Genomic DNA, 22,889 nt, shown 5'->3' on the forward strand with positions numbered 1-22,889 from the left:
CAAAGCCCCCCTCTCCCGCCCCGTCCCTCCTCCTTTATTCACCTCCTCCACAATCCTCCTATCTCCCGCCCCTTCCCTCCTCCTTAATTCACTCCCTCCACAATCCTCCAATCTCCCGCCCCTTCCCTCCTCCTTAATTCACTCCCTCCACAATCCTCCAATCTCCCGCCCCTTCCCTCCTTAATTAACTCCCTCCACAATCCTCCAATCTCCCGCCCCTTCTCTCCTCCTTAAGTCACTCCCTCTACACTCCTCCCATCTTCCGCCCCTTCCCTCTTCCTTAATTAACTCCCTCCACAATCCTCCTATCCCCCGCCCCTTCCCTCCTCCTTAATTCACAATCCTCCTATCCCCCGCCCCTTCCCTCCTCCGTAATTCACTCCCTCCCCAGTCACCCTAGCTCCCATCCCTTTCCTAATTGTCCTTAATTCACTCCCTCCAGAGCCCCCCCCCCCCCATCTCCCACCCCTTCCATCCTCCTTAATTCACTCCCTCTATACTCCTTTTTCATCCCCCGCCCCTTCCCTCCTCCTTAATTCACTCCCTGCAAAGCCCCCCTCTCCCGCCCCTTCCCTCCTTCTTAATTCACTCCCTCCACAGTCCTCCCATCTCCCGCCCTTCCCTCTTTCTGAATTCAATTCCTCCACAGTTCCATCTCTCTCTCCCCTTCCCTCCTCCTTAATTCACTCACTCCACAGTCCCCTTCTCCCTCCCTTCTTTACCCCCTCCCCCACAGTCCCTCTATCTCCCGCCCCTTACCTCCTCCTTAATTCACTCCCTCCACACTCCTCTCCTTCCTTCTGTCTTGTCCACCCCCTCATGTATTCAATACTTGATGATTTACTGAATGTCAATATAATAACCTTGAGGGGTGCTCCAGTTTGGATGAAGGTTTTTTTTGCATGCCACCAGTTGATCTGGCCGTAAGTAATATAATATAGAATAGATATATTTGTCTAACAAGTCATTTGCCATTTCAATGGTTTCTTTGATGTAGAAAGAATGGTTGATGCAATATTTTATTTTGCAGCGAGAACGTCAAGTAACGATGAATGAAGACTTTTTTAACATTCGCGATCAATTGAACATTGAATGTAATTTGACTAACCATTAAATTTATGAAGTTAAAGTCTACCAATAGTAAATAATATCGACATATGCATGAGCGGGATTAAATACTTGTCAACTCTCATGCAGATCTTTAAATCTTGTTTTAATGAAACTGCCATAAAACACCAAATCCTGTCTGTTGAATCATACGTACCCCCACTGCTTCCAGTGTAGATTTTCTGACATTCCATCCCTAAAACAAAAAAACATACAATCAAATAACAACAACAACAAAAAACAAAACAAAGTTAGTTGAGCAAAATAATTGTTTCGCATGATGCCAAAGTAAACATCTGAAAGCCTACTTGAGAGTGTTTATAATGTAGAACTCATCTCTACAAGTGTATGCCTTATAACATACGATTGTGGCAATATTGAGAGCAGCTCTCTGATCTTCCGATGGTCAGGTGTAATTCTAACGGACTGCAATGTATAAAAGACAAAAGTATGCAGGCATACATTGCTAACTATTGACGTTGAAGCCTCAAGGGTGCGGACAGAGAGATTAAATAATTGATTAAAAGTTCGGCCATTAACATATATCTGACGAGGAAATATTTAAATTGATTTAAAAGACACTAAACCAATACCTTCAAGAAAAAAGAAATACTGTCTGTGATTCGTGACTTTAAAAAAAGAAGACAACTTTATTTTGAATGAGAGATGTTAGTCAATGGAACTCCCGCAGTCGGGTGGGTCGGATTACAATTCACAAGAAAAGTGCCAAAAATAGGGGCTTTATTTATTTGTGCAATTTACGACATTCTCCACTTTCCGTATCAAAACTAGACCAGAATTCGCAGGATCTGCGCATCCATTGAAGACCTGGTTGAAAAATAGATTCGCAGGATCTACGTCATCTGAAGACATTGCCGAAACATTCGGAAGGTCTGCAATTCTACCGGTGCTTAATAGTGAAGGCCGAGTTGAAACATAGAATTTGAAGGATTTACTCAGATCTGTTGAAGGACGTGAGCGTTGTTACAGCCGGAAACAGTTCGACATGCAGAAGGTAGGGACGTGAGAAGAGGGCGGGGAGATATTTCACAGACAGTAATTAAAGTAATACTCAAATCTTAAATTAGGTCTGTATGTCTTTGAAATAAGGAGAAAAAAGTTTGATTTTCAGTTCCCCATTACATGTACCAATAATGAGGAAACATAAGAAATGTATTTCTCTCACCAGACTAAACGAAAAAGATTATCTTACACGTGCATTAGTCTGAGAAAGATTGATGGCGAGATCTAGATAAGTTATATTGCTTTTTATTTTTTCCATTGAAATCAAAATATATCGATCTCTTACGCATGCAAACATTTATATCATTATGATTAACATTTATTTAACTATTACTAACATTTACATGATTATGATTAACATTTATATCAAAATTATTAACATTTATGTTATTATGATTATCATTTATATTATTATGATTAACATTTACATTATTATGATTATTATTTATATTATTATGATTAACAGTAAAATCTATATCATAATTATTAACATTTATAATATTGTGATTAAAATTTATATCGTTATTATCGACATTTACATCATTTTTATTAACATTAATATCATTATGATTATGATATTTATAGTATTGATTTCATGTGTGAAATAATGATAAAACGTAAAGTTTAAAATTTCTATCTATCAATTATATAGTCCATTTTGAGGAACGAATAATCTTTTTCACGGACGACCTGTCATTTTTATGTAAGAACCATAAGACTACATGTAAAAACATCGTTTTGCTACCGAAAGCCATATATTAGCAGGTCCGTAACAACGATTTTGAGAGGGATAAAAATATTCTTATCACTCACCCCCCCCCCCCTTCCCAAAAATGATAAAACTGTAAAAGAAGGACTACAAAGCTAGGGAGCAAAAACATGAAAATATTTTGATAACAAATCTAATAAATTGTAGACAAGTAAGAAGCCCCCCCCCCCTCCTCAGCGCTCTAAGAGTGACTATTGTAACATACATGTATAATATAATCGGAGAACGTCCAGAAACCTAGCATTTCCCGTTGTACCTTGTAGATATATAATTAAATATCCGAAGATTCCTTAGTTTTACGATATCTGTTGATTTTGTGACGAGTAAATATTTGAAGATTGAAAACTTGACAAATTAAGACTGAAATCCTTGATTTATCAGGTCGCAATTACGCTACGAATCAACACTATCGGCCAGTGTCACTATTCTCTACTTTAATTCTTCAGCCATCAGTAATATCAAACTTATCGTCACTTCACACACCTTTGAACTACTTTGATGGGAAATGAAGAACAATTTGAGAGTTTTGATATATTGGCGAGGGATTTATACCCGAGATGTTTGCCGACTCTTTCTCCTGTGTATTGTTAGCGGGCGTCTACATGCACGTGTCCGATGTACTTTTACCGCGTCGCTGTGAAGTGTACCTATCGCCATTTCCAAATACTGGATTCATATGTATTCTAAATAAATCTTTTACCCAAACAAACAGGCTGTTATCTTAACGAAATATCTACAAAGTAGCATTTCCTATATCTAATGACTGAATATCTTGTAACCGTTTGTGTGGTATTGCTGTTATGTTGTAATAAACAGCAATGGTCGTCCCACCAACCACAGAAACATCCAAAATAGGGACCCTGAAAATTATTCCCAAAACACTTTTTGTTCTAGTACATATATTGGATGGAATTGTTTTGTTTTCTTTATTTCTTAGGAGATTAAAATACTTCTACACCCCCACGCTTATCTAATCACCATGTTTTCACTCATGTAATAATTAACAAAATCCAACATGTTTCATTACCTCAGTACACAATGCGCATGCTTGGAATGATCTGTGCATCTTATTCACATAACATTTTGTATGTGTATGCAGTTATGACAACCTTCCAAGTCTACAAGGGTTCAGCAATATTCTGCACGTGTATATATTTAACGGAAAGACGATATATAACATTTATGAAATTGAAACTGATCTGTAATGGGATTAATATCTCTGGGTTTGATGTTAATCTTAAAATGTTAAATACGTTTTCGTTATATCCCATGCACAAAAACCATTTCAAACTTTAAATAAGTATACCTAGCTACATTGGAAGTTAAATAGATACACGATATAGTACAAATATAGTGCCGGTTTACTACACAATTATTGCCCGGGATTAAAGAGACATGTTAATAGGACATTATCACTGTCAAATAAGTTTTTAAAATTCCTTATGATTCAAAATAACACAAGACCAGCTTTGGCACAGCGTAGTTCAAAGAGATTTTTGACTATCTCCCACACAATGGAGCTCAAGGCTTCCCTGCATAATACCATGTAATGCAAAACAGAAAGGCATTTATCAAGCCCAAGGACTATCATGCAATCACATGAAATTCAATGCTATTTCCTTATTGTGATCTTCATATAATCGTCCTCTGGTGTTGAAAAACGCGTCAAATGATTTTAAAATAACTTTTTATTTCTTTATGAAGAAAGTGTCATGGATTATGAGAAGAAAAAAAAACAACCTTTTTTTAGGTTTGGAAATACATTTCATATGACCCATTTTTGCAAATGTTATGATAAAAAAAACCGGTAAATTAATTTAGACACAGGTTCACATGCAAGAAATGTTGAATAAATACACATTTCTGGAAAGTTTGGGAGTGTTTGAAGACGAAATACATGTCTATAAAGAGAGATCAACGCTTATCTTTCGTGTATATATATGAATTTTATCACGCCCCAATGGTGTTGAATTTTCAACCAAAATCACTGTTGCAACTCCCTGTTGAACATAAGGAAACCCCCAAGCTCAAGAGATTTTGTTGGGAAATAAAACCCCGACTTTTAGGTGGATGGGTTATTCTCCAACAAATTTTGTCTAACTAGTCTTAATTTCTTAGATTAAGTGCAAAATAAACCCTCTTTAAATTCTGTTGCAGGATATGGCTCTCGCCAGTTCTTCTTATGCTAGAGTGGCGGGAATCCAGAGCGAGGTCAACAAGGTCACAGTGACACGTGTGGCCGGAAGTGAGGTAAAAAACCAACGACAGATGAACTTACACCGAAAGGACATGGAGATTGTGGTCAGAAATATCTGCAAAGAACAGAAAAGGCTTAGGAAAGCCATGGTAAAATACTCCAGGAAACTGCACAAGAGCAGGCGTGATCGTGCGCGAAGAGAACTAGACGAGATGACAAGGGATAAAAACAGCTTAGACAACATGAAAAAGGTAACGGATACCCTTAACATGCCAGACGCACAAGTTCTCTCAATCTTTAGAGAAGATAATCCCAACCCCGATGACTTAATTCCCGAAAACGAAACAAAACAGAACACTGAAGAAAGTTTGCAAGAAGAAAATGCAGAAGGGAAATCAGAAGAAACACTGGGTGATGAGACGTCAGTGAAAGCGCGGGAAGGAAGTGACGTCACACTTCCTCCCATCAATGTCACTTTACCGACAGTAGCAGAGGATGATGGCTTCACCGATGACAGCAACAAAAAAGATGATACCACTAGGGAAGACGTAGCCCCGCCGGAGATTGTACTGAACTCCGAGCTAGAAACGAAACTCCGTAAACATCTAGGGACACTGAAACCAAAGAGGCAAGGTGTGTCCTACTCAGATATCATAAAATTACAGCATTCATCAAGTCCTAAGAAACTGTTTAGTCTGGTGAATATATTGGCTCAGAAGCATGGGGTGAAAGACAAAATATCAGAGCAACAAACTACAAGCTTAATCAGAGGTCGAGCCGACCAATCTGTGTCGCCGAAGACAAGTTCTGGTCTCTATGCAATAAAGTATGGCTACACTGTCGGCAGTAGACTAGAGCCCTCAAGTAGCCCGTTGAAAGTGGACAGATATTCATTAACAGATGGCTCTTTAGAAATGTCTCAAAGTCGTCAAGATACACAAGACGCTCTAAGTTCACAGAGGACACCGGAGACATCGAAAAGGGACCCGGCTCTAATGAAATCTCCAAGGTCATTCTTTCTGCCACCAATTCAAAAGCACCCGCTGGAGGAGAGTTTTGTGTTTCGGAAAAGAACCGAAAAACGTGCTCCAATTACCTGGACAGAGGCCATTGCATTAATTAAAACTGTACATAGTTTGTAAGAGAAATATAAATGATATATCGTTAAATGAAAGTAAATTTATTGAAACATGGCCTGCATCTTATGATGTACCTGGTATATATTCATTTACCATCGCTAAAGGTTTGCAAAGACTGCGAATTTCGTTCATTTGTAATGCCGAATTTTGTATCAGTAATTGTGATTAAAGTTATAGTTACTTCAGTTTTGTTTTATCTATCAACTTGAACTCGACTGCTAGTATACATGTAATTTATAATACTTATACTTGAACTCGACTGCTAGTATACATGTAATTTATAATACTTGAACTTGAACTCGACTGCTAGTATACATGTAATTTATAATACTTGAACTTGAACTCGACTGCTAGTATACATGTAATTTATAATACTTGAACTTGAACTCGACTGCTAGTATACATGTAATTTATAATACTTGAACTTGAACTCGACTGCTAGTATACATGTAATTTATAATACTTGAACTTGAACTCGACTGCTAGTATACATGTAATTTATAATACTTGAACTCGAACTCGACTGCTAGTATACATGTAATTTATAATACTTGGTACATGTATTACATGCACGCACGAACACACATACACACATGAACACACACTCATTCGTTTCATTTCTTCATTACTTTGAGCAACATGCCCATCACTTACATAGCAAATACAACATTCAAGGCACAATATTCAGCGCACACATGTACTACTAGTGCATTAAAGGACATATCTCATGTTTTCAAAGTATACAATATTACATGCATTTTGTCTTCTTTATGCTTATAGTAATTAGTTCTAATAGTTCGTTCGCCGAAATTTTGCGATAATTAACCACAATACAGACTTAAATCTAAGCCCCGATTTCAAAAAGTCAAGTTAATAAGGTAGGTAGTCACGTGGTACAGTGACGTCACATGCGCCCTTCGGATTGTGAAAGTACTGCGAGATATTATTAAAAACTCAACTTTTAGGGGCCTAATTAATTTAATTTTGCTGAAAAAATGAAAAAGTTTAGAAACATGCGTTGTGTCCTTTCACTTGATCTTTTTCCATTCATAAAGAAGTTATATCCACAAATACAGTAAAAAGTAGTCACGTGTACTGAAAAGTGAAGAAAAAATTACATTGATAGGCCCTAATAGTAATTCATGGCAGAATTCCGTATCCCTTTGTTAGTTCATAGCATATGATGACAAGAGTAAATTACATATATATACCAAAAACAATTACAAATTTAAAAAAAAAGATCTTAGTTAACATTTAATGAGTCTCTAAGTATTTCAGCTTTCTGTAGGAATTTCCGTAAATTACTTAAATCACTGACATTTTCTGTAGGCAATTATTGTAGAAGTTTATACATATTTGGCCTATACTAGTAATACTTTTTAATATGTAATTTTCTATACACATCACAAAGTGAACATGTGTAGTTAATTCAAGAATTTAAGGATCATTTGCCAGCACTTAGATTTTGTGGTAAATTTAAACACATAAATTAGTATTGTAAGTTATGACTAATATTTCAGGTGTGTCTACATCGTTATTTTATGAGAATTTCATAAACCACAATCTACGTTACAGGTAAATTGTAATTTCACCTGTATAACGAACAACAAATATTCCTTTGGCCTGATTTGCTATAACTCCTGACATTTGATAATATTTCAACATTCATAAACAGATAAACAGAGATAATGCGGGATCGATACCGTGAGGGAGTTCATAGATACCAGTAATCAAATCACACGTGCCTTAACTGCGGAAGTGCATCTTCTGAGTTCTGAGCACGGCAGGTAGGGAGAACGATGAGCGGAGAAGCGGTGAGTATAATTCATTATTTTGTGAAGTAGTCTACACGATAAATACTAGTTCTGATGAAAAGCAAGATTTAAAGTAACCACAAGAAACGCCCTTTACGTATGTGTACAAATAGATACCTAGATCAAAATCGTCTTAAAAGCGAAGTTTAATAACCTTACAAATATTGCTAAAATTCAAGACCTAAAAGAAACATAGACAATACATGTATATCTATCTGATGATTACACAGACATTTGTTAGGATATAAAGAGTTCTGATTGAACACCAGGAAGGTGTCGAGATCAAGTGAAGCACAGTACTAATATCTACACTTCAGTTTACAAATTTGGTAGTAACATATTCACAAATACGTGAATGAAATTGGGCAGCCGACACAGCTTATTCTAGCCTTCTCCCTACATAGATAAATATATACTGAAAAAAGTTCTGTATTCTAATTTTAAACTTTGCATGATTACAGAAAAACAATGAACGACACAAACATTATTTTTAGGAAACATAAAATGGCACCCTGTTGAAAAACAAGGTTTTATGTGCATGGCATCAAAAATATCTCATACAATTAGAAACGGGACTGTTTAAAATCGTCATAACGACCAGTGTACTTTGTAAAATAGAAGACATTGACCGGAATCAAGGTAAACAAATATGACTTCCCCCGAGTCAACATCACTGAGTGAAGTGTAGAATAGGAGATCCGCCGCTAGAATATCTCCGCCAACAATATTTAGACTGATTTAAAATCACCCTAAATCAACATCTGAAAGAAATATCAAATTCTTGTTATCTTTTGATCGAGGATTATAAAGACGAGCGTGTTTTTGTGTTGTTTATTTTGCGATGTTAAAGATGTACACGTGAATGAAGCACTCGGGACTAGAGTGGGTGAGATTAAGTTCATTATGCGTGCTTACGAGTTGAAGCTGATTATTCCGCCTCCCCGCCCATAATCGATGAATTTTTCTTCTTCAGGATTAAGCCCCGATCGTCCCCTCGTGGAAGCAGATTCTCACTTTGTCACTCGTCATCCACCAAAGATTCAGAATTAGGAATTTCCCAGGAGAAACGATGCACAAGGTAGGCGTTGCTAAATGTTATCCTTTAACTTTCATCCTTAAAGCAATATTAGCTGTCATCTTGGTGTCGAAAATGGTTTGTTGTAAAATTGTGATTTATCATTTCAATGATGGAAAATATAAGGTATATCAACTTTTTTTTTTATTGATATATGTGTTAGAAAATTTATTCAGAGGCTCCGAATGAAGCAAAATTACATTATTTGTCTTTTCGTACAAAAATTGATTTCTATAATAATAATGTTGTATATTCAATAGAACCGAAGTCTTTCTTTTGATAAAATCTTAAACTTGGGTTTGATTTTATCACTCAATGATTATGGTTAAAGTTACAAATAAAACTACCAAACTAGCTCATTTTTACAACAAAATAAAATTTTTAGATTTAGAGCTAATATTGCTTTACCCCCCCCCCCCCTCCCCTACTATACATAAAGTTCAGCTGGTGGTTACAATATATTTTTGACGGCCATGGATTCATGTTCACTCCAATTTTAATGGGGAAATAGTTCAAGGTACTACAAACATATCTTCTGAAAACCTGCTGTCTATTGTTTAAAAAGAATAATCCGCTAAATTTAGAGAAAGTGAAAAAAATGTGTGATATGTATGTACCAAAATTATATTTTCAATTATCTGTGGTATTGGATAAGAATCAATCAAGACTAGTTATGCTTTCTAACTAAAAATTAGGCTACCTCAATAATTGCTAGTTAGTCTTCTCAGGTGATAAGGATAGCGCAGGTATAAATCCAATTATATATTACAGACATCAGAACTTGTTAAAAATCAGGATAAGACGCCTTATTACTGTACATAATATACACTAAATTACTATTATGGATTAAAAATGTGTAGAAATCAATTAATTGTGTAAGCTGTGTTATTTAGCATCGAATATATAATAATGAGATGTTTTCACGTCATTTCGTTCGTATGATTTTGTAGATCGATCGCTTAACCAGACTGATCTCAAAATTGATTTACACGACAATCTAATGGAGATTAAAAACATCCAGTTTTATGAACTGAAGTTTCAAAATTGAAATTCAAGGGTCATTTATAATTCTCAATGTGAAAAAAGAAATCGTATTAATTTCCAAGTTTTTCGCTAAGTGGATATCCTATCTACCCAGGAATATTTGATTTCTGGATTTTCAAAATTAAATCCATCAAAATCGACCCGTAGTCTAACAGTTCTATTCTTGCGTGATTCCCAGCGGTGCACCCAGACAGTTGAAAAAAAATTTGGTGATTTTGTGAAAAGTAAATATTTGAAGATTTGAAGAATTAAATTTGAATACGTTTAAATCGCCACCCGATCACCCGCCGCAGATTTATCAACTCACAATCACGTTCAGGATCAAAATTGCCTATCTATATAACACTCTCCCTGTAAATCCCTGCGCGGAGGGATAACAGAATACGTCGCTTCGGTCTTGGACTACAACCTAAGGTATCTCTGTATATCGTATAAAACCGCAGTGAAACGGGTAGAAATTCCTCATGACAAGAATGCCTAATAAACAATTATATGTATCATTATTTTTAATTATTTTTTTTGGACAGAATCAAATCAATTTCATATTTTGTAAAATATTGCTTTAATATTTCTGAGATTTGGACAGTGTTCTTGCTGGTTAACTTGTTTAAATTGCTTCACGGTATTGTAAAATCTGGTGGATTTTCCCGTCTATCTGTCAATGGCGGTTGATTGAATAAGGCAAACAGAGACATTAATCTGCAGTGGCTATAGAAGCCCCAGATCTGTTGATAAATCAGAATTGAATATATTCACAAGTGGAAGAATTCCATCAATTTTGAGAAATAACCAATCTACTATTTTTATTGACAATCTTCAGATAAAATTCCACGATTAACGTCAATTCAGGTTTAAACCAGAGACACCGATAATGATAAACAGTATTTTGATATCATCCACACTGACGACAGTTTAAATATTTCTCCCATCTTTCTGTGTACCGGCATGGCGGTCAATGGCGGACAGAAAAAAAGTCATAAAAGTATTACGTCATTATAGACTAACATTTTTCCGAAATGTGTCGGGATTCAAGCGGGAAAACCCGTTTTAAAAAGAACGATTGCACGTGGATTTTCATACACAATTCATTTCTTACTCTATATACATTACAAGGATTACACATCACCCCCTGCATGCTTCTTATGTTTCTTTAATAATTGAGAAATAAAGAAAACAATACAAGAATATCAGTATCATTTCTCTACTTGTTTAGTATGACTTTAAAAGAAATCTCTATCAAATAATTACAAAATACGGCATTCAACATTCATAAACTAAAACAGACCGTGGAATGAGGTACCATTTACACTCAGATAACCCAGATTAAACCAGCGGGTTAAAAAAGAAAACTGTTGGGCACCAAAATCAACAACCCTGAAAAACAATTAACGTCAAATTAACTCTGAGATAACGAATTCCTGAACAAGTGCGCCAACATTGATTTTAGAAAGACTATTTCATTTACAGCTGTACAAAACCCAGTATAGAAAATAAAGTAAAAAAAAAAGGTAAGGCGCGCATTGGAATTAGAAAACAATTCATCTACATAAGAACATAGCTCTGCCTTATCATGTTCAGAAGCCCTTCTGATGCCGCTCCTAAACCAAAAGTTCTGTTCTTTTCTTCGTTAAATCCGTTAGCTCAGTCCTCACTTTGGGGTCTGAAGAAGCTATAAATTATTTACACAAATGGGAATTCTCAGTGACACTTGACTGTTTGATTTCCGATTGGACGTGTCTTGAAGCCTCTGCGATAGAATGGTAACGAGGCTACGCTGGCGAGAACAGGGGGACCAATTTAATTACTGGATTCGAGGGGTCCTAGATAAGGTAGAAATAGTAAATTATATCCATATTATAAAGTGTGAACTCTATTTAACCACATCTATTTTCTTCAGAATCATTCGCCGTCTTCATGACTTTATCTCAATCTCGAACAAACATAGAAAGGGGGGGGGGGCGAGATTGGAGGTCTAGTTTAAATCAGACTGGGCTTTATCATAAAGTAGTTTTTTAACTGACCAAAGTTTTACAAAACTAACAACTTTCCGACTTGCTCGTGTTTGCTCTACTCTTAATTGTGTATTCTTTGTGGAATTTATGAGATTGATCATTGTTCGTTAACTTCACATTTTTCATAAATCATTTACAAAACAAAGGCTGAATTAAAACAAACTTTAAAAATTAATTCAAGCAAATAAAGACGTAGCGTTGTAACAATTTGCAGAGTTATGATGTTAGAAATTGTGATGTCAATCTCCATACAAAATAACAATGTCACACGTGCATTTATGACATATAAGTCACATATCATCCTATAGGTTATCAAATATCTGTGTTGCAATCGGAATTTTAGAGATCGTTGTCCTGATATATTTTCATTTAATCTTTGTCCCGTAGTGTTTGTTTCTAAAATCAAAATTATATGTCACGTTCGCACGCGGCGGTTTCTGTAAGCACTGATAAAAAGGAAAGCCCGTTGTCCAGGACTTGGTAAAAGATCTTTTCTTTGATAAACAAGGTATTAGGAATCAATTAGGGATAATTCATCGAAAGCGAGAGAGTAATTATAAATCAACAACCACACACCGGGCAAAACGTTTAGTGAAATGATGACAGGTATCTGAAATGTTACCATAAAATCATTTAAGGTTTCGACATTTTCAAAATAAACCCGATCCCCGTTTCATTATGTTCCCATCAATCTCCTTGGATCCCGTCAACAGTTGTCTCCCCTGCTCCCTGGCAATGCTGTGATCCAGCCATAATGTTCAAGATCTCTCATGATCTACGCAGCACTTGACAGAATTCACGTAACGTACATACCTTATTCCGCTTGATTGTGGAGATTTTGGAGATTTATTGCTCACTTTTGTCACAAATGTCGGTGATTTTTCTCCACCCGTAACACACCCCTCACTTATTGCACAAAAACAACACAGGATACGTTGATATTCTTGTTACAAACAATCACGTTTATGGAGATGGCGGTGATGGCCAGAAGTCGCTGTAAATTATAGCGGTTTCCACATACAATACGACACCTATGAATCTTGTAATCATTCGTGATGTGAAAGGGTGGCAAAATACACGAAAACTCAGCCGCAGATATGAGTCTCAGGAATAGACAGAACACGTGTGAGTTTACCAAACTCATCGGGAAACTGAGCGAGTCTATTATGAAGGTAAAACAATTGTATGTATCTCTAACATTTATGCGGGAGAGGTTGTCTAAGTTGCTAAAACTTGTAACCAATCCCTTTGTATATTTATAGAATAAAATATGTTCAAATCAGAATTTATACAATATGCAATACCAAAATTTATACAATATGCAATGCTAAATTGTGCCTATGGAGAGGTAGTGTTAGGTACTAAGTAGAACGAGGCCAGTGTTACCGATGTTATCCCGCTACTAAGTGATACTGATGGTGAAATTAGATAATGTCACTTTTCAAAACTTATAACGGAATAGTCTTGATTTCATATAGCTCGCTTACTTGTGTTCACGATATATGTGATTTGGCGAATTTATCAATACCGCTAAAATAGTGTATATATGAACCTCGAAAATTAATGACTATGACAATTATCTAGACAGTTTTAGAACTTTAAAAAAAAACTTATCTGAATGAGAAAGTGTAGCAGAGAAAGAAAAGTTGTATTAAGATCACACGAGGAAAGTCTTCGTGTGAAGAAGTTGTTAGTAAAACTCAAGATTTTTCTCTATGTACAAACGAGATGTTCCTTTTAACCGAAAGGACTGTAAGACGAGAGTAATAAATATTGAATAAGAATCTAAAATACTTTCTCTTTGCTTATGATCTTGAACAGTTGATATAAAGTTTGGGAACTTTAAAGTTCACGCACACAATTATGGTAGCAGTCTATGTTTGAATGTTAAATTGCTGGTTACTTATGTTTGAATGTTAAATTGCTGGTTACTTATGTTTGAATGTTAAATTGCTGGTTACTTATGTTTGAATGTTAAATTGCTGGTTACTTATGTTTGAATGTTAAATTGCTGGTTACTTATGTTTGAATGTTAAATTGCTGGTTACTTATGTTTGAATGTTAAATTGCTGGTTACTTATGTTTGAATGTTAAATTGCTGGTTACTTATGTTTGAATGTTAAATTGCTGGTTACTAAAATACAAAACCACTTGACTATAAGTCCCCGTTCATTTAAAAACCAAAGATATTTATATCGAGTAAATATTTACTACATGTAAAGTAAGGGCATCTAACACCAAATATTGTTTTTGGTGATCAGAAGGAGCTCAACTCTTATAACATTTTTTAATTGTTTTATTTCAACATATTTTTCAAAATAATTTCCAAATCACGCTTTGTTAAATGGCAACAACCCCATATTCTGTCCAAATTGTCTGACAGTGGGGCATGTATTCTTTTACTATAGAATTAGTTATTTTAATGGTTACTAAATGGAAATGTCCAAGCATTTAGAATTATCTGCAACTTTTATCAAAATTTCCAATATCATTAAAAAAAAAAAAACAACCCGCAAAATTAAGCTTTAAGGAAAATAGAATCATGGGTTTCCTGTAACTACTAAAATAGATCTCATGAATTCAAATGATTTCAAGGAATGTTACTTTAGAAAGTTGAACATTAATGAGTACTAATTATCAAAGAAATGCCCCACTTCGAACTTAATTTTTGCTTTAGGCTGTTACTATGCTATACCATGGGTACTAATTGCTGTACCGTAGATGCTAATTGCTGTAGGGGGCTCCGTGGCCGAGTGGTTAGAGCATCGCGCTCAAAATCACACGACCTCTCACCTCTGTCGGCGCGGGTTCGAATCCTGCTCGCACCGGAAAGTGAGAAAGTTTCCCAATTTACTTTCGGAAGGTCGGTGGTCTCTTCCCAGGTACATTGTATCTGGGTTCTCTCTTCCACCAACAAAAACTGGGCGCCACCATATAACTGAAAAATTGTTGAGTGTGGTGGAAAACATCAAATCAAATCAAAAATCAAATCAAATCAAACTAATTGCTATACCGTAGATACTAATGGTACTAATTGCTATACCGTAAGTACTTATTGCTATACCATAGGTACTAATTCCAATGTGTGATGTACAAAGATTTGAGGTTTTTCTTATTGAATGACACACTATCTGATGATTACGCTACCTGAGTTTTTACCTGCAGGGAATGTCTACATTGTAAGTATGGTTCATCCCTCAGGTATATATTCGGGTATAAGGCTTTATTAACACAAGGGGATATAACTGTGAGGATTACTAATGTGGGTTGTAGCTTTTTGTGGGACATGCCTTTGCGAAAAATATCTTGAATGCTTGCCATAAATCATTATACCCGATGAGTACTGCTATAGCACTAATTCTAAAGTTCATGTTCATACTCTGTTTAGATGTGGAAAGGAACACAAGATCTGTATTGTGTTATACTGTACATACACAAAAAATTTATAAAAATTGAAACTCACTTGTTCACTAGAAACTAGTGGGTGTATTCATATACAGAATAACTACACTCTATTCATTCAGTGAGTAGAAAGTACATATATAATTATCATTAATTATATTTAAATGTATAATGTATATTATTAATTGTGACCAGCCGTGAGATTTTGGTTCAGAATGAGGAATTTACTTTAAAATGACAAACTTGTATGACCAATTATAGTCTTATTTTGCATGGTTCCGGGGATATGACGTCATGGACATTATACATTTGTATAATGTACAGGTGTAGAATTTCGTTAATTTCCAACACTTGAAACTCATCGAAGCACACATTTTGAAGTCAATTATGTTTTGTCAATATTTTCTCTAAAGCATATCATAAGGATATTTTAACCAACAGCATTATCATCAGAATAATGCCACCATATAAGTAGTAACCATTACAATCCTCTAATTATAAATGAAAAAATATGTTTCTTTAACTTTCTTAGTAAGCTAAATTGTATAAAGCTAGAAAAATACTAATTGCATATAGTGTTATTATTGAGCTACGGAATGCCAGAGTTTTTTGCTCGTATACGGGTTTTTCTATTTCAAAATTGCGGAATATAAAGTGTTATCATTATATTCAAATGTATAATGTATTTTTAAACATTAAGGACTGTATGCTGAGCATCAATAAAACTAAATTCTTTTTACTTCTACAATGTTAAACTCCCACGCTTCGTTACAATAGAATCACTCAATGGTGTCGATTTTGCGCTGTTTGAATATTTCTCATCACTGTCACATATATCAGGTCCTTCCCAGTCTAGCAAAATTCAATGATAGGTTTAATTTCGTGGCAAAGTCTTTACACGCGAACATCGCTAAATGTAACCACCGAACCGAAACGGGCCATCAATTTACAGCAACTGCCTCTATAAAAACAACTTTAAAAGTTAAACCTAATGAATAAAACCGAGTCAATTTCTATCGAAATATATGTGTGAACCTATTATTTTGCTGTTCCATTTGCTAGTATAATTATTACAGAGGTAACCATTCCCAAGTTTTATTTGTTTCTATGGTATCAACTTAATTATTTGCAGGAAATGGTCCTCGCCCATTCGTCATATGCTCGCGCGGCAGGAATACAGAGTGAAATTAACAAGGTGACAGTGACACGAGTAGCCGGAAGTGAAGTGGAATATCAACGACAGATGAATTTACATCGAAAAAATATGGAATTCGTCGTCAGAAACATTCGGAAAGAACAGAGTAAGCTGAAAACGTCTATTGCAAAGTATTCTACCAAACTCCGCGAAGGTAAACGAGAGAGAGAAAGGAGAAAACGAGAAGAGCGCTTGAGAGACCAAACCAGTTTCGACAATAGGAAGAATATTTCGGCCATTCTAATCGTACGGGAGACTCCTGTTCTCCCCAGTATTAGAAAAAAGAATCCCGAGCCCGACAACAGTTCTCCTGACAGTGGGATCGGCGAAAGTGATGACGGAAAGACGCCAGAGAAAGAAGAAAGAAAACAACACCCCAGTGGAACATCAGATAAAACGAAAGAAGGATCGGACTTACACTTGCCCTCTCTCGGTGTTCCACTACCTTCAATAATGGAAGACAGCGAAATAAACGAAGACGAGGAGTTTGAAAAGCACAAAAACGTCAAAGAAGAGGGCACTTTTCCACAGATCACTCTACACAGTGAACTAGAAAATAAACTGAATAACCATCTGAAAACAATCAAGCCTAAGAAACAAGGAGTATCCTTTTCTGATCTCATTAAATTACAACATTCAACAAATACTAAGAAACTTTTTAATCTTGTGAACATCTTGGCACAAAAGCATGGACTAAAGGATATTGAAGACAAACAAGAAAAGGAAAACCGAAATTCTATCATTCTGAGAGGAAGTACAGATGAATCGATGTCTCTAAAGGCAGCGTCTGTGTTATATCCAATGAAATACGGGTATGAGTCCGAAACAGAGTCTGAAATGTCTATCCCAGTGGTAGAAACCGAAAAATCTCTCTTTGACGGAACTTTTCATTTACATGAAAACAACCATGACGTCCCAAGTGCATTTAATAGTCAAAGGACAGAAATATCTTTAGATAAATCCGACATTATTCTTTCGCCAGTGAGAACACGGGAAGTGAACATTTCTTCACCCAGTGCTAAACACAGAAGACGAAACAAAAGTCTCCCGATGTTAATGGACGAAACACAGCTTGTAAAATTCAAACAAAGCCTCAGTGTTCCAGATGAACCAAAGAGAGACTCGTCTCAGGTCCGCTCCCCCAGGGCCAGAGTTCTGCCTCCCATTCAAAAGCAGAAATCGGAGGACACCTATCTGACTCGGTCTCAGCGGAGTAACTCGATATCGTGGACAGAAGCCTTTGGGTTGTTGAAAGGTGTGCATAGCTTACACGACGAGTGACATGACTTGCCAAGTTACTGAGAAAGGACTCGTTGTGAAAAGGACTCTATTTGTCCAGCAAAATCAACAGCTCTTGCTTCAATATTAAGTGTATCCTGTGAAGAATCTCCATGCTACTCAGTGACCTAGAATCGGAATCATGACGTCATAATATTAGTAGTTTCGATATTGAGACTCAGAATGGCTATTTTTTACGCAGCTTAGGTGGATTTTACACGCATAGTTCTGCCATGAATTTGTATTTCTACATTAGTACAGATATGTGATAGAAATGTAGCGTTTGTCTCAGGCTTCACGCTATGGTTTCCTAGAAGAAAAGAAGTTCTAAATCACAGAATTATGCATTTTAACCGAACTTGAATAAACTTAAGAAAGACCTATGTATCCCAAGTAGCTGTGAATGTCGGAGACAATTCAGGCAAAACTGCATTGGACATAATCTCTTTTATGAAATAAAAGCAGATTTAGTCTTTTTTCAATGTTTTATAAATTTGAGTTACGAAGGAGCTCGGAAGGCCTGTTATTATTTATGTTTATGCATTTATATCTAATAGGTGAAGTGTTCACGGAGGATTTGAATTAGTGAGTTTTCTCATACCATAAAGCTTTAAAGATGAAATAATTTACCAATCTTTTATATTTGTTGAATGGACTGTTATTAACTACGATAGGTATCGGGATTGCAATTTATGTGTATTAATTTCTTTGCATCAAAAAGTTGAGTTAGATTTAAGAACAACTGAATTTGTTACACATGAAAGAAAAATCATCTACCTTGAAAACGCAACTTCAAGTGATGAAAAGAGTATTTTATCTTTAAATGGGACGACTACCTAATCAGTCTACAGAGATCCTTGTACTTTTAATGGTTAGCAGTTCACATCTGTTGGCGATTCGGGAACCTGCAAATAAGTGACATCATTGTTGTCATACACGCATTATCACGACATAATCTCTAGTGTGGTGACACCAGCTGTGTCTCCTTCAATCAAACAGAACCACTCCGTTAGTTATCTTCTGTTTGTTCCTTTGTTTCCTCTATTAACATGAATTACGCACACACGGATTAGCGGGTCCTCACGACTCTCTTTCAGGCATCGTCTTGTTTATATCATTCGTGTGATTTATAGCATGTTTACCTGTAAACAGGTTTCAAATCAGCCACGTGCAATTGTAATCCGAAAGATTGACATTGAGGAGGTTGATAGGAAAATCCAATATCAGTCCGACTACCGTTAGTCTATAAGAGGTAGTGTGTTGAAGGTCTGGTAGAAAACGGTTTATAAGAGGTAGTGTGTTGAAGGTCTGGTAGAAAATTGCATCATGTAGAAGTTTATAAGAAGTAGTGTGTTGAAGATGTGGTAGAAAATTGCACCATGTAGAAGCGTTGCTTGAGAAAATTATAAAGGCAGGTGTTTGCTAGTCATTCCAATCTTAAAGACAAACACAACGTGTCTCAATGATAATTATGATTGGTGACATTTCGGGTACAATTCACTTGCATATCTTACTTCGTTTCTACCAAAACAAACAAAAAACAAAACAAGAAACAACCAAATCAGGGCCGTAAATTACATGGAGGCGGAGGAGGCAGCTGCCTCCTCCAACTTTTGAGCCAAAAAAATTTAAAATTTAAAGTTCATTAGAATTTATGTTGTTTCCAATAACTAAGAACATGATACCTCCCTTAAAAAGCATTCCAAATCTTTCTTTTAGAATGAGTTAGTCAAGTAACATCTTAGAAGGCCCTAGAATCAAGGATTTTGCACGAAACGTGTTCAGTGTGCACAAAATGTGCTCAGCGTCTGGGGGCCTGGGCGGTCCCCAGACCCCCGCCTAATTTCCTGCCTCCTCCAAATTGAAGGTTAATTTACGGCCCTGCAAACTTGGGATATATTACCAGGTCTGTTTTGTAAGTAGCATATTTTGATAGTACCTGGTTGTGGCAAGTAAAACTGTAAAATGTTACAGAAGGCTGTGTGTATGGACATTGGATAAATTGGAAATCTAACCCCAGGACTCTTGCATTATGAGATCTAAACACTGGGCTAACCAGACCAATATACGGCATGTAGTCATTTTACTACATTACAGAATTTAAACCTATTTCGGAAAAACTCTCTTTTTATTGAGGAGATTCGATGACATATTAGTTTTAGAAATAGAAATTTTAGACTATACATTTAAACGTCGTGTATGACCTTAAAAGGACACGGACACAATTTTGGTACAAAAAATTCAGATATTTGATTGATTATGTGATTGTATTTGATTCGTGTAAAACACAACAACAAACCCAAATTTAAAAAAGAACTGACGCAAAGATGTACAATGTATTTGAGACTTCTAAACTTTTCATTTTCAAAACGAGACACGAGCCCTGTTTATGTTTACATGTCACGTGACTCGACTTTCAGTTGACGACTTCCGTGAAAGAAAGCTTTTACGATGAAACTTTTTTCTGTTCTATTCACATTTGTGCTTGCTCCCTAGATTGATTTATCATTAACGTATGTCGAGATGTTGAATGCTTTTGACATACTGTTGAGAAATCTTGGTGTTTTTACATCTGCATGTGGATTTCTGGCTATGCCAAGCGCGTTGACAAATACGAGTTTAGGCGCCAGATTTTATGCATATAAAAAGGATATCCTGTGTAAAAATATCATTAATCCAATTTTTCATAAAAGATCTATGAAAGGCGAAGATAACTAACAGTGATCAATCTCATAACTCCTATAAGCAATGCAGAATAGAGAGACGTGTCCATATAGGTGAAAAATTCTCGAGAGTGACGTTAAACAAGATACAGCCAATCAATCAAAATAGATAGTTGGGCAAACACGGACCCCTGGATATACCAGAGGTGGGATCAGGTGCCTAGGAGGAGTAAGCATCCCCTGTCGACCGGTCACACCAGCTGTAAGCCCTATATCTTGATCAGGTAAGTGGAGTTATCCGTGGAGTATTCCGTAGTAAAACAAAAATCAGTGATGTCAGCAAATTAAGATTTTTGTCAATATTACTTAGTAATGCCTTTAATGTTATTGTTTTTCAATTTTGTATTGTTAGCTTTCTGCACATATTAGGGAAGATATATTATTAAGGCGATAGAGGGTTTCCTTGTAGGTACCCTCTCTGACTGTCAAATACTTCAGATAGGTTGCGAAGTTTTTGAATAAATTCTGCTTCATATGAACATAGAAACAGGCCAGCTAACAAAGGGCAATTCGTGCCCATCGGAATTCCAGCAGACTGTTGTGATCACCAAATACTACAAAAATATTGTCAATGAGAAACTCTAGCATATTTTTTATTTCAACTTCAGGGTACTTGTGCGTGAAATCAGAGTGGTGTTTAAAATAGCAATTTTTTGGATGACTGATCACTAGATATGAATATTTCCGTTTTCCATTTTTGTTGAAGAAGCAACTGTCTATGATGTCAAAACGTTTAGTCGTTAATTCATGGTGAGGAATGGTCGTGTAAAGTGTTGAAAAGTCATACGTTTTGATGTTGTTGATTAGAGAACATTTTTGCGATTTCAAGTTTACTACATCTTTAGAAGTTTTAGAATCCACAATTGATTCATCCACTTCTGGCATATGTTGTCGCACAGTAAGTTTGAAGTTTCTACTTCACATCTGTTAATATTTTCGTGAGGAGCAATGATAGGGGCTTGGTAGAGCACTTACTGAATCCAGCAATGTATCTTTGTTTGTAAGGGTTTTTATGTAATTTATATTAGGAATCCAGTATAGGTACGTTAACTCATATTCATTCCACCCATTGACTGGGATATTAAATGTGTCTAAAACTGAAGCATAGTTTTGGAGAATTTCATCTTCTGAAAGGGCATTTGGGGTATAAGTACGATTATCAAAAGTGGAATTAATGCCAAGTTGCAGGTGGAAATGGAATATTGCTACATAGACATGGGAAGTTGATGACGGGGAAGTTGATGATGGGGAAGCTGAAATCATCCCGTTGATCTTAAGGTTGAGTTGTTGTTGGTTGGATGTTTTACGTCCCGTGAAGAATTTTCACTTTTATTGAGATTTCTCCTGCTGTAAATACAGTGGCGTAGCCTGAGTTAATTAATGTGTGCGCCTACTGTACGACGAGGGGTCTGGGGGCCGCTCAAGATGTAACACTAACAAGATATCCAAGATATCAGTACCAATAGGGAGACTAATGTACCGCAGATACTGCAGACACTTATTTTTCACCTATGTTTGTAGCATTTGATAGTTGTTTTTTTTTATGTGTACGCCCGGGCGTTTAGACGTAAACGTAGCTACGCGCCTGAAATGTAGAGCATTTGGCGAAGGAGCATCCACTGCCTATCTTTACGTCTTATGTTTGAGGCGACCATGGTACGAGCGGAACTCGAATTGACGACCTTCTTAGCTACGAAACACGCTAGATGCCATAGAGCTACCGCGACCGGTAGTTGCATTGTTAGTTTGTCGTTAACATCTACGTTCATTAAAATATCCATGTAAGAAGCAGATGTGGAAGACTGGTGTCCTTAAATAAACAATATCAAAGTATCATACAGTCATAGCAGTCCATGCAAACTCTACTCGAAGTAAGACATTATGGTGGACAAGTGGGCGTTCAGCATACTTAACAGATTACTGTAAACAAACGTTTATTCGTGACGACTTTATTTCGCGATCTACTAGTGAAGAACTGGTTCACAACGACTAATTTTTGAGAATTTTCACAAACATTCAAAACACATTAAAGGACTGGTTCGCGGCGAGTAATTTTCGCGATGATGATGTTCTCGCAAAAATTTCTCACACGCGAATAATAGTTGGTTTAC

General features: G+C 36.2%; 2 protein-coding genes across 4 annotated transcripts; both read left to right on the forward strand.

Annotated features, from left to right (window-relative positions):
* Nucleotides 1–1,330: 1,330 nt before the first annotated feature.
* Nucleotides 1,331–6,415, forward strand: LOC125652824 (uncharacterized). The gene is made up of 2 exons (XM_048882242.2): nt 1,331–2,122; nt 5,057–6,415. Exons 1-2 carry the CDS (start codon nt 2,114–2,116, stop codon nt 6,236–6,238), a joined length of 1,191 nt encoding a protein of 396 aa, XP_048738199.2. The 5' UTR covers nt 1,331–2,113; the 3' UTR covers nt 6,239–6,415.
* A 1,483-nt stretch (nt 6,416–7,898) lies between these two features.
* Nucleotides 7,899–18,533, forward strand: LOC125652569 (uncharacterized). Of its 3 annotated transcripts, none has more exons than XM_048881888.2 (3): nt 7,899–8,049; nt 9,023–9,127; nt 16,715–18,533. In XM_048881888.2, exons 2-3 carry the CDS (start codon nt 9,119–9,121, stop codon nt 18,056–18,058), a joined length of 1,353 nt encoding a protein of 450 aa, XP_048737845.1. In that variant the 5' UTR covers nt 7,899–8,049; nt 9,023–9,118; the 3' UTR covers nt 18,059–18,533. The 3 variants fall into 3 exon arrangements, with proteins under 3 accessions (XP_048737845.1, XP_048737846.1, XP_048737844.1); XM_048881889.2 differs by lacking the exon at nt 7,899–8,049 and adding an exon at nt 8,757–8,935; XM_048881887.2 differs by lacking the exons at nt 7,899–8,049; nt 9,023–9,127 and adding an exon at nt 12,620–13,352.
* The last annotated feature ends 4,356 nt before the right edge of the window (nt 18,534–22,889 follow it).

The sequence above is a fragment of the Ostrea edulis genome, chromosome 5 (assembly GCF_947568905.1).
Source record: "Ostrea edulis chromosome 5, xbOstEdul1.1, whole genome shotgun sequence".
In the NCBI taxonomy this organism is placed as follows: Eukaryota; Metazoa; Mollusca; class Bivalvia; order Ostreida; family Ostreidae; genus Ostrea; species Ostrea edulis.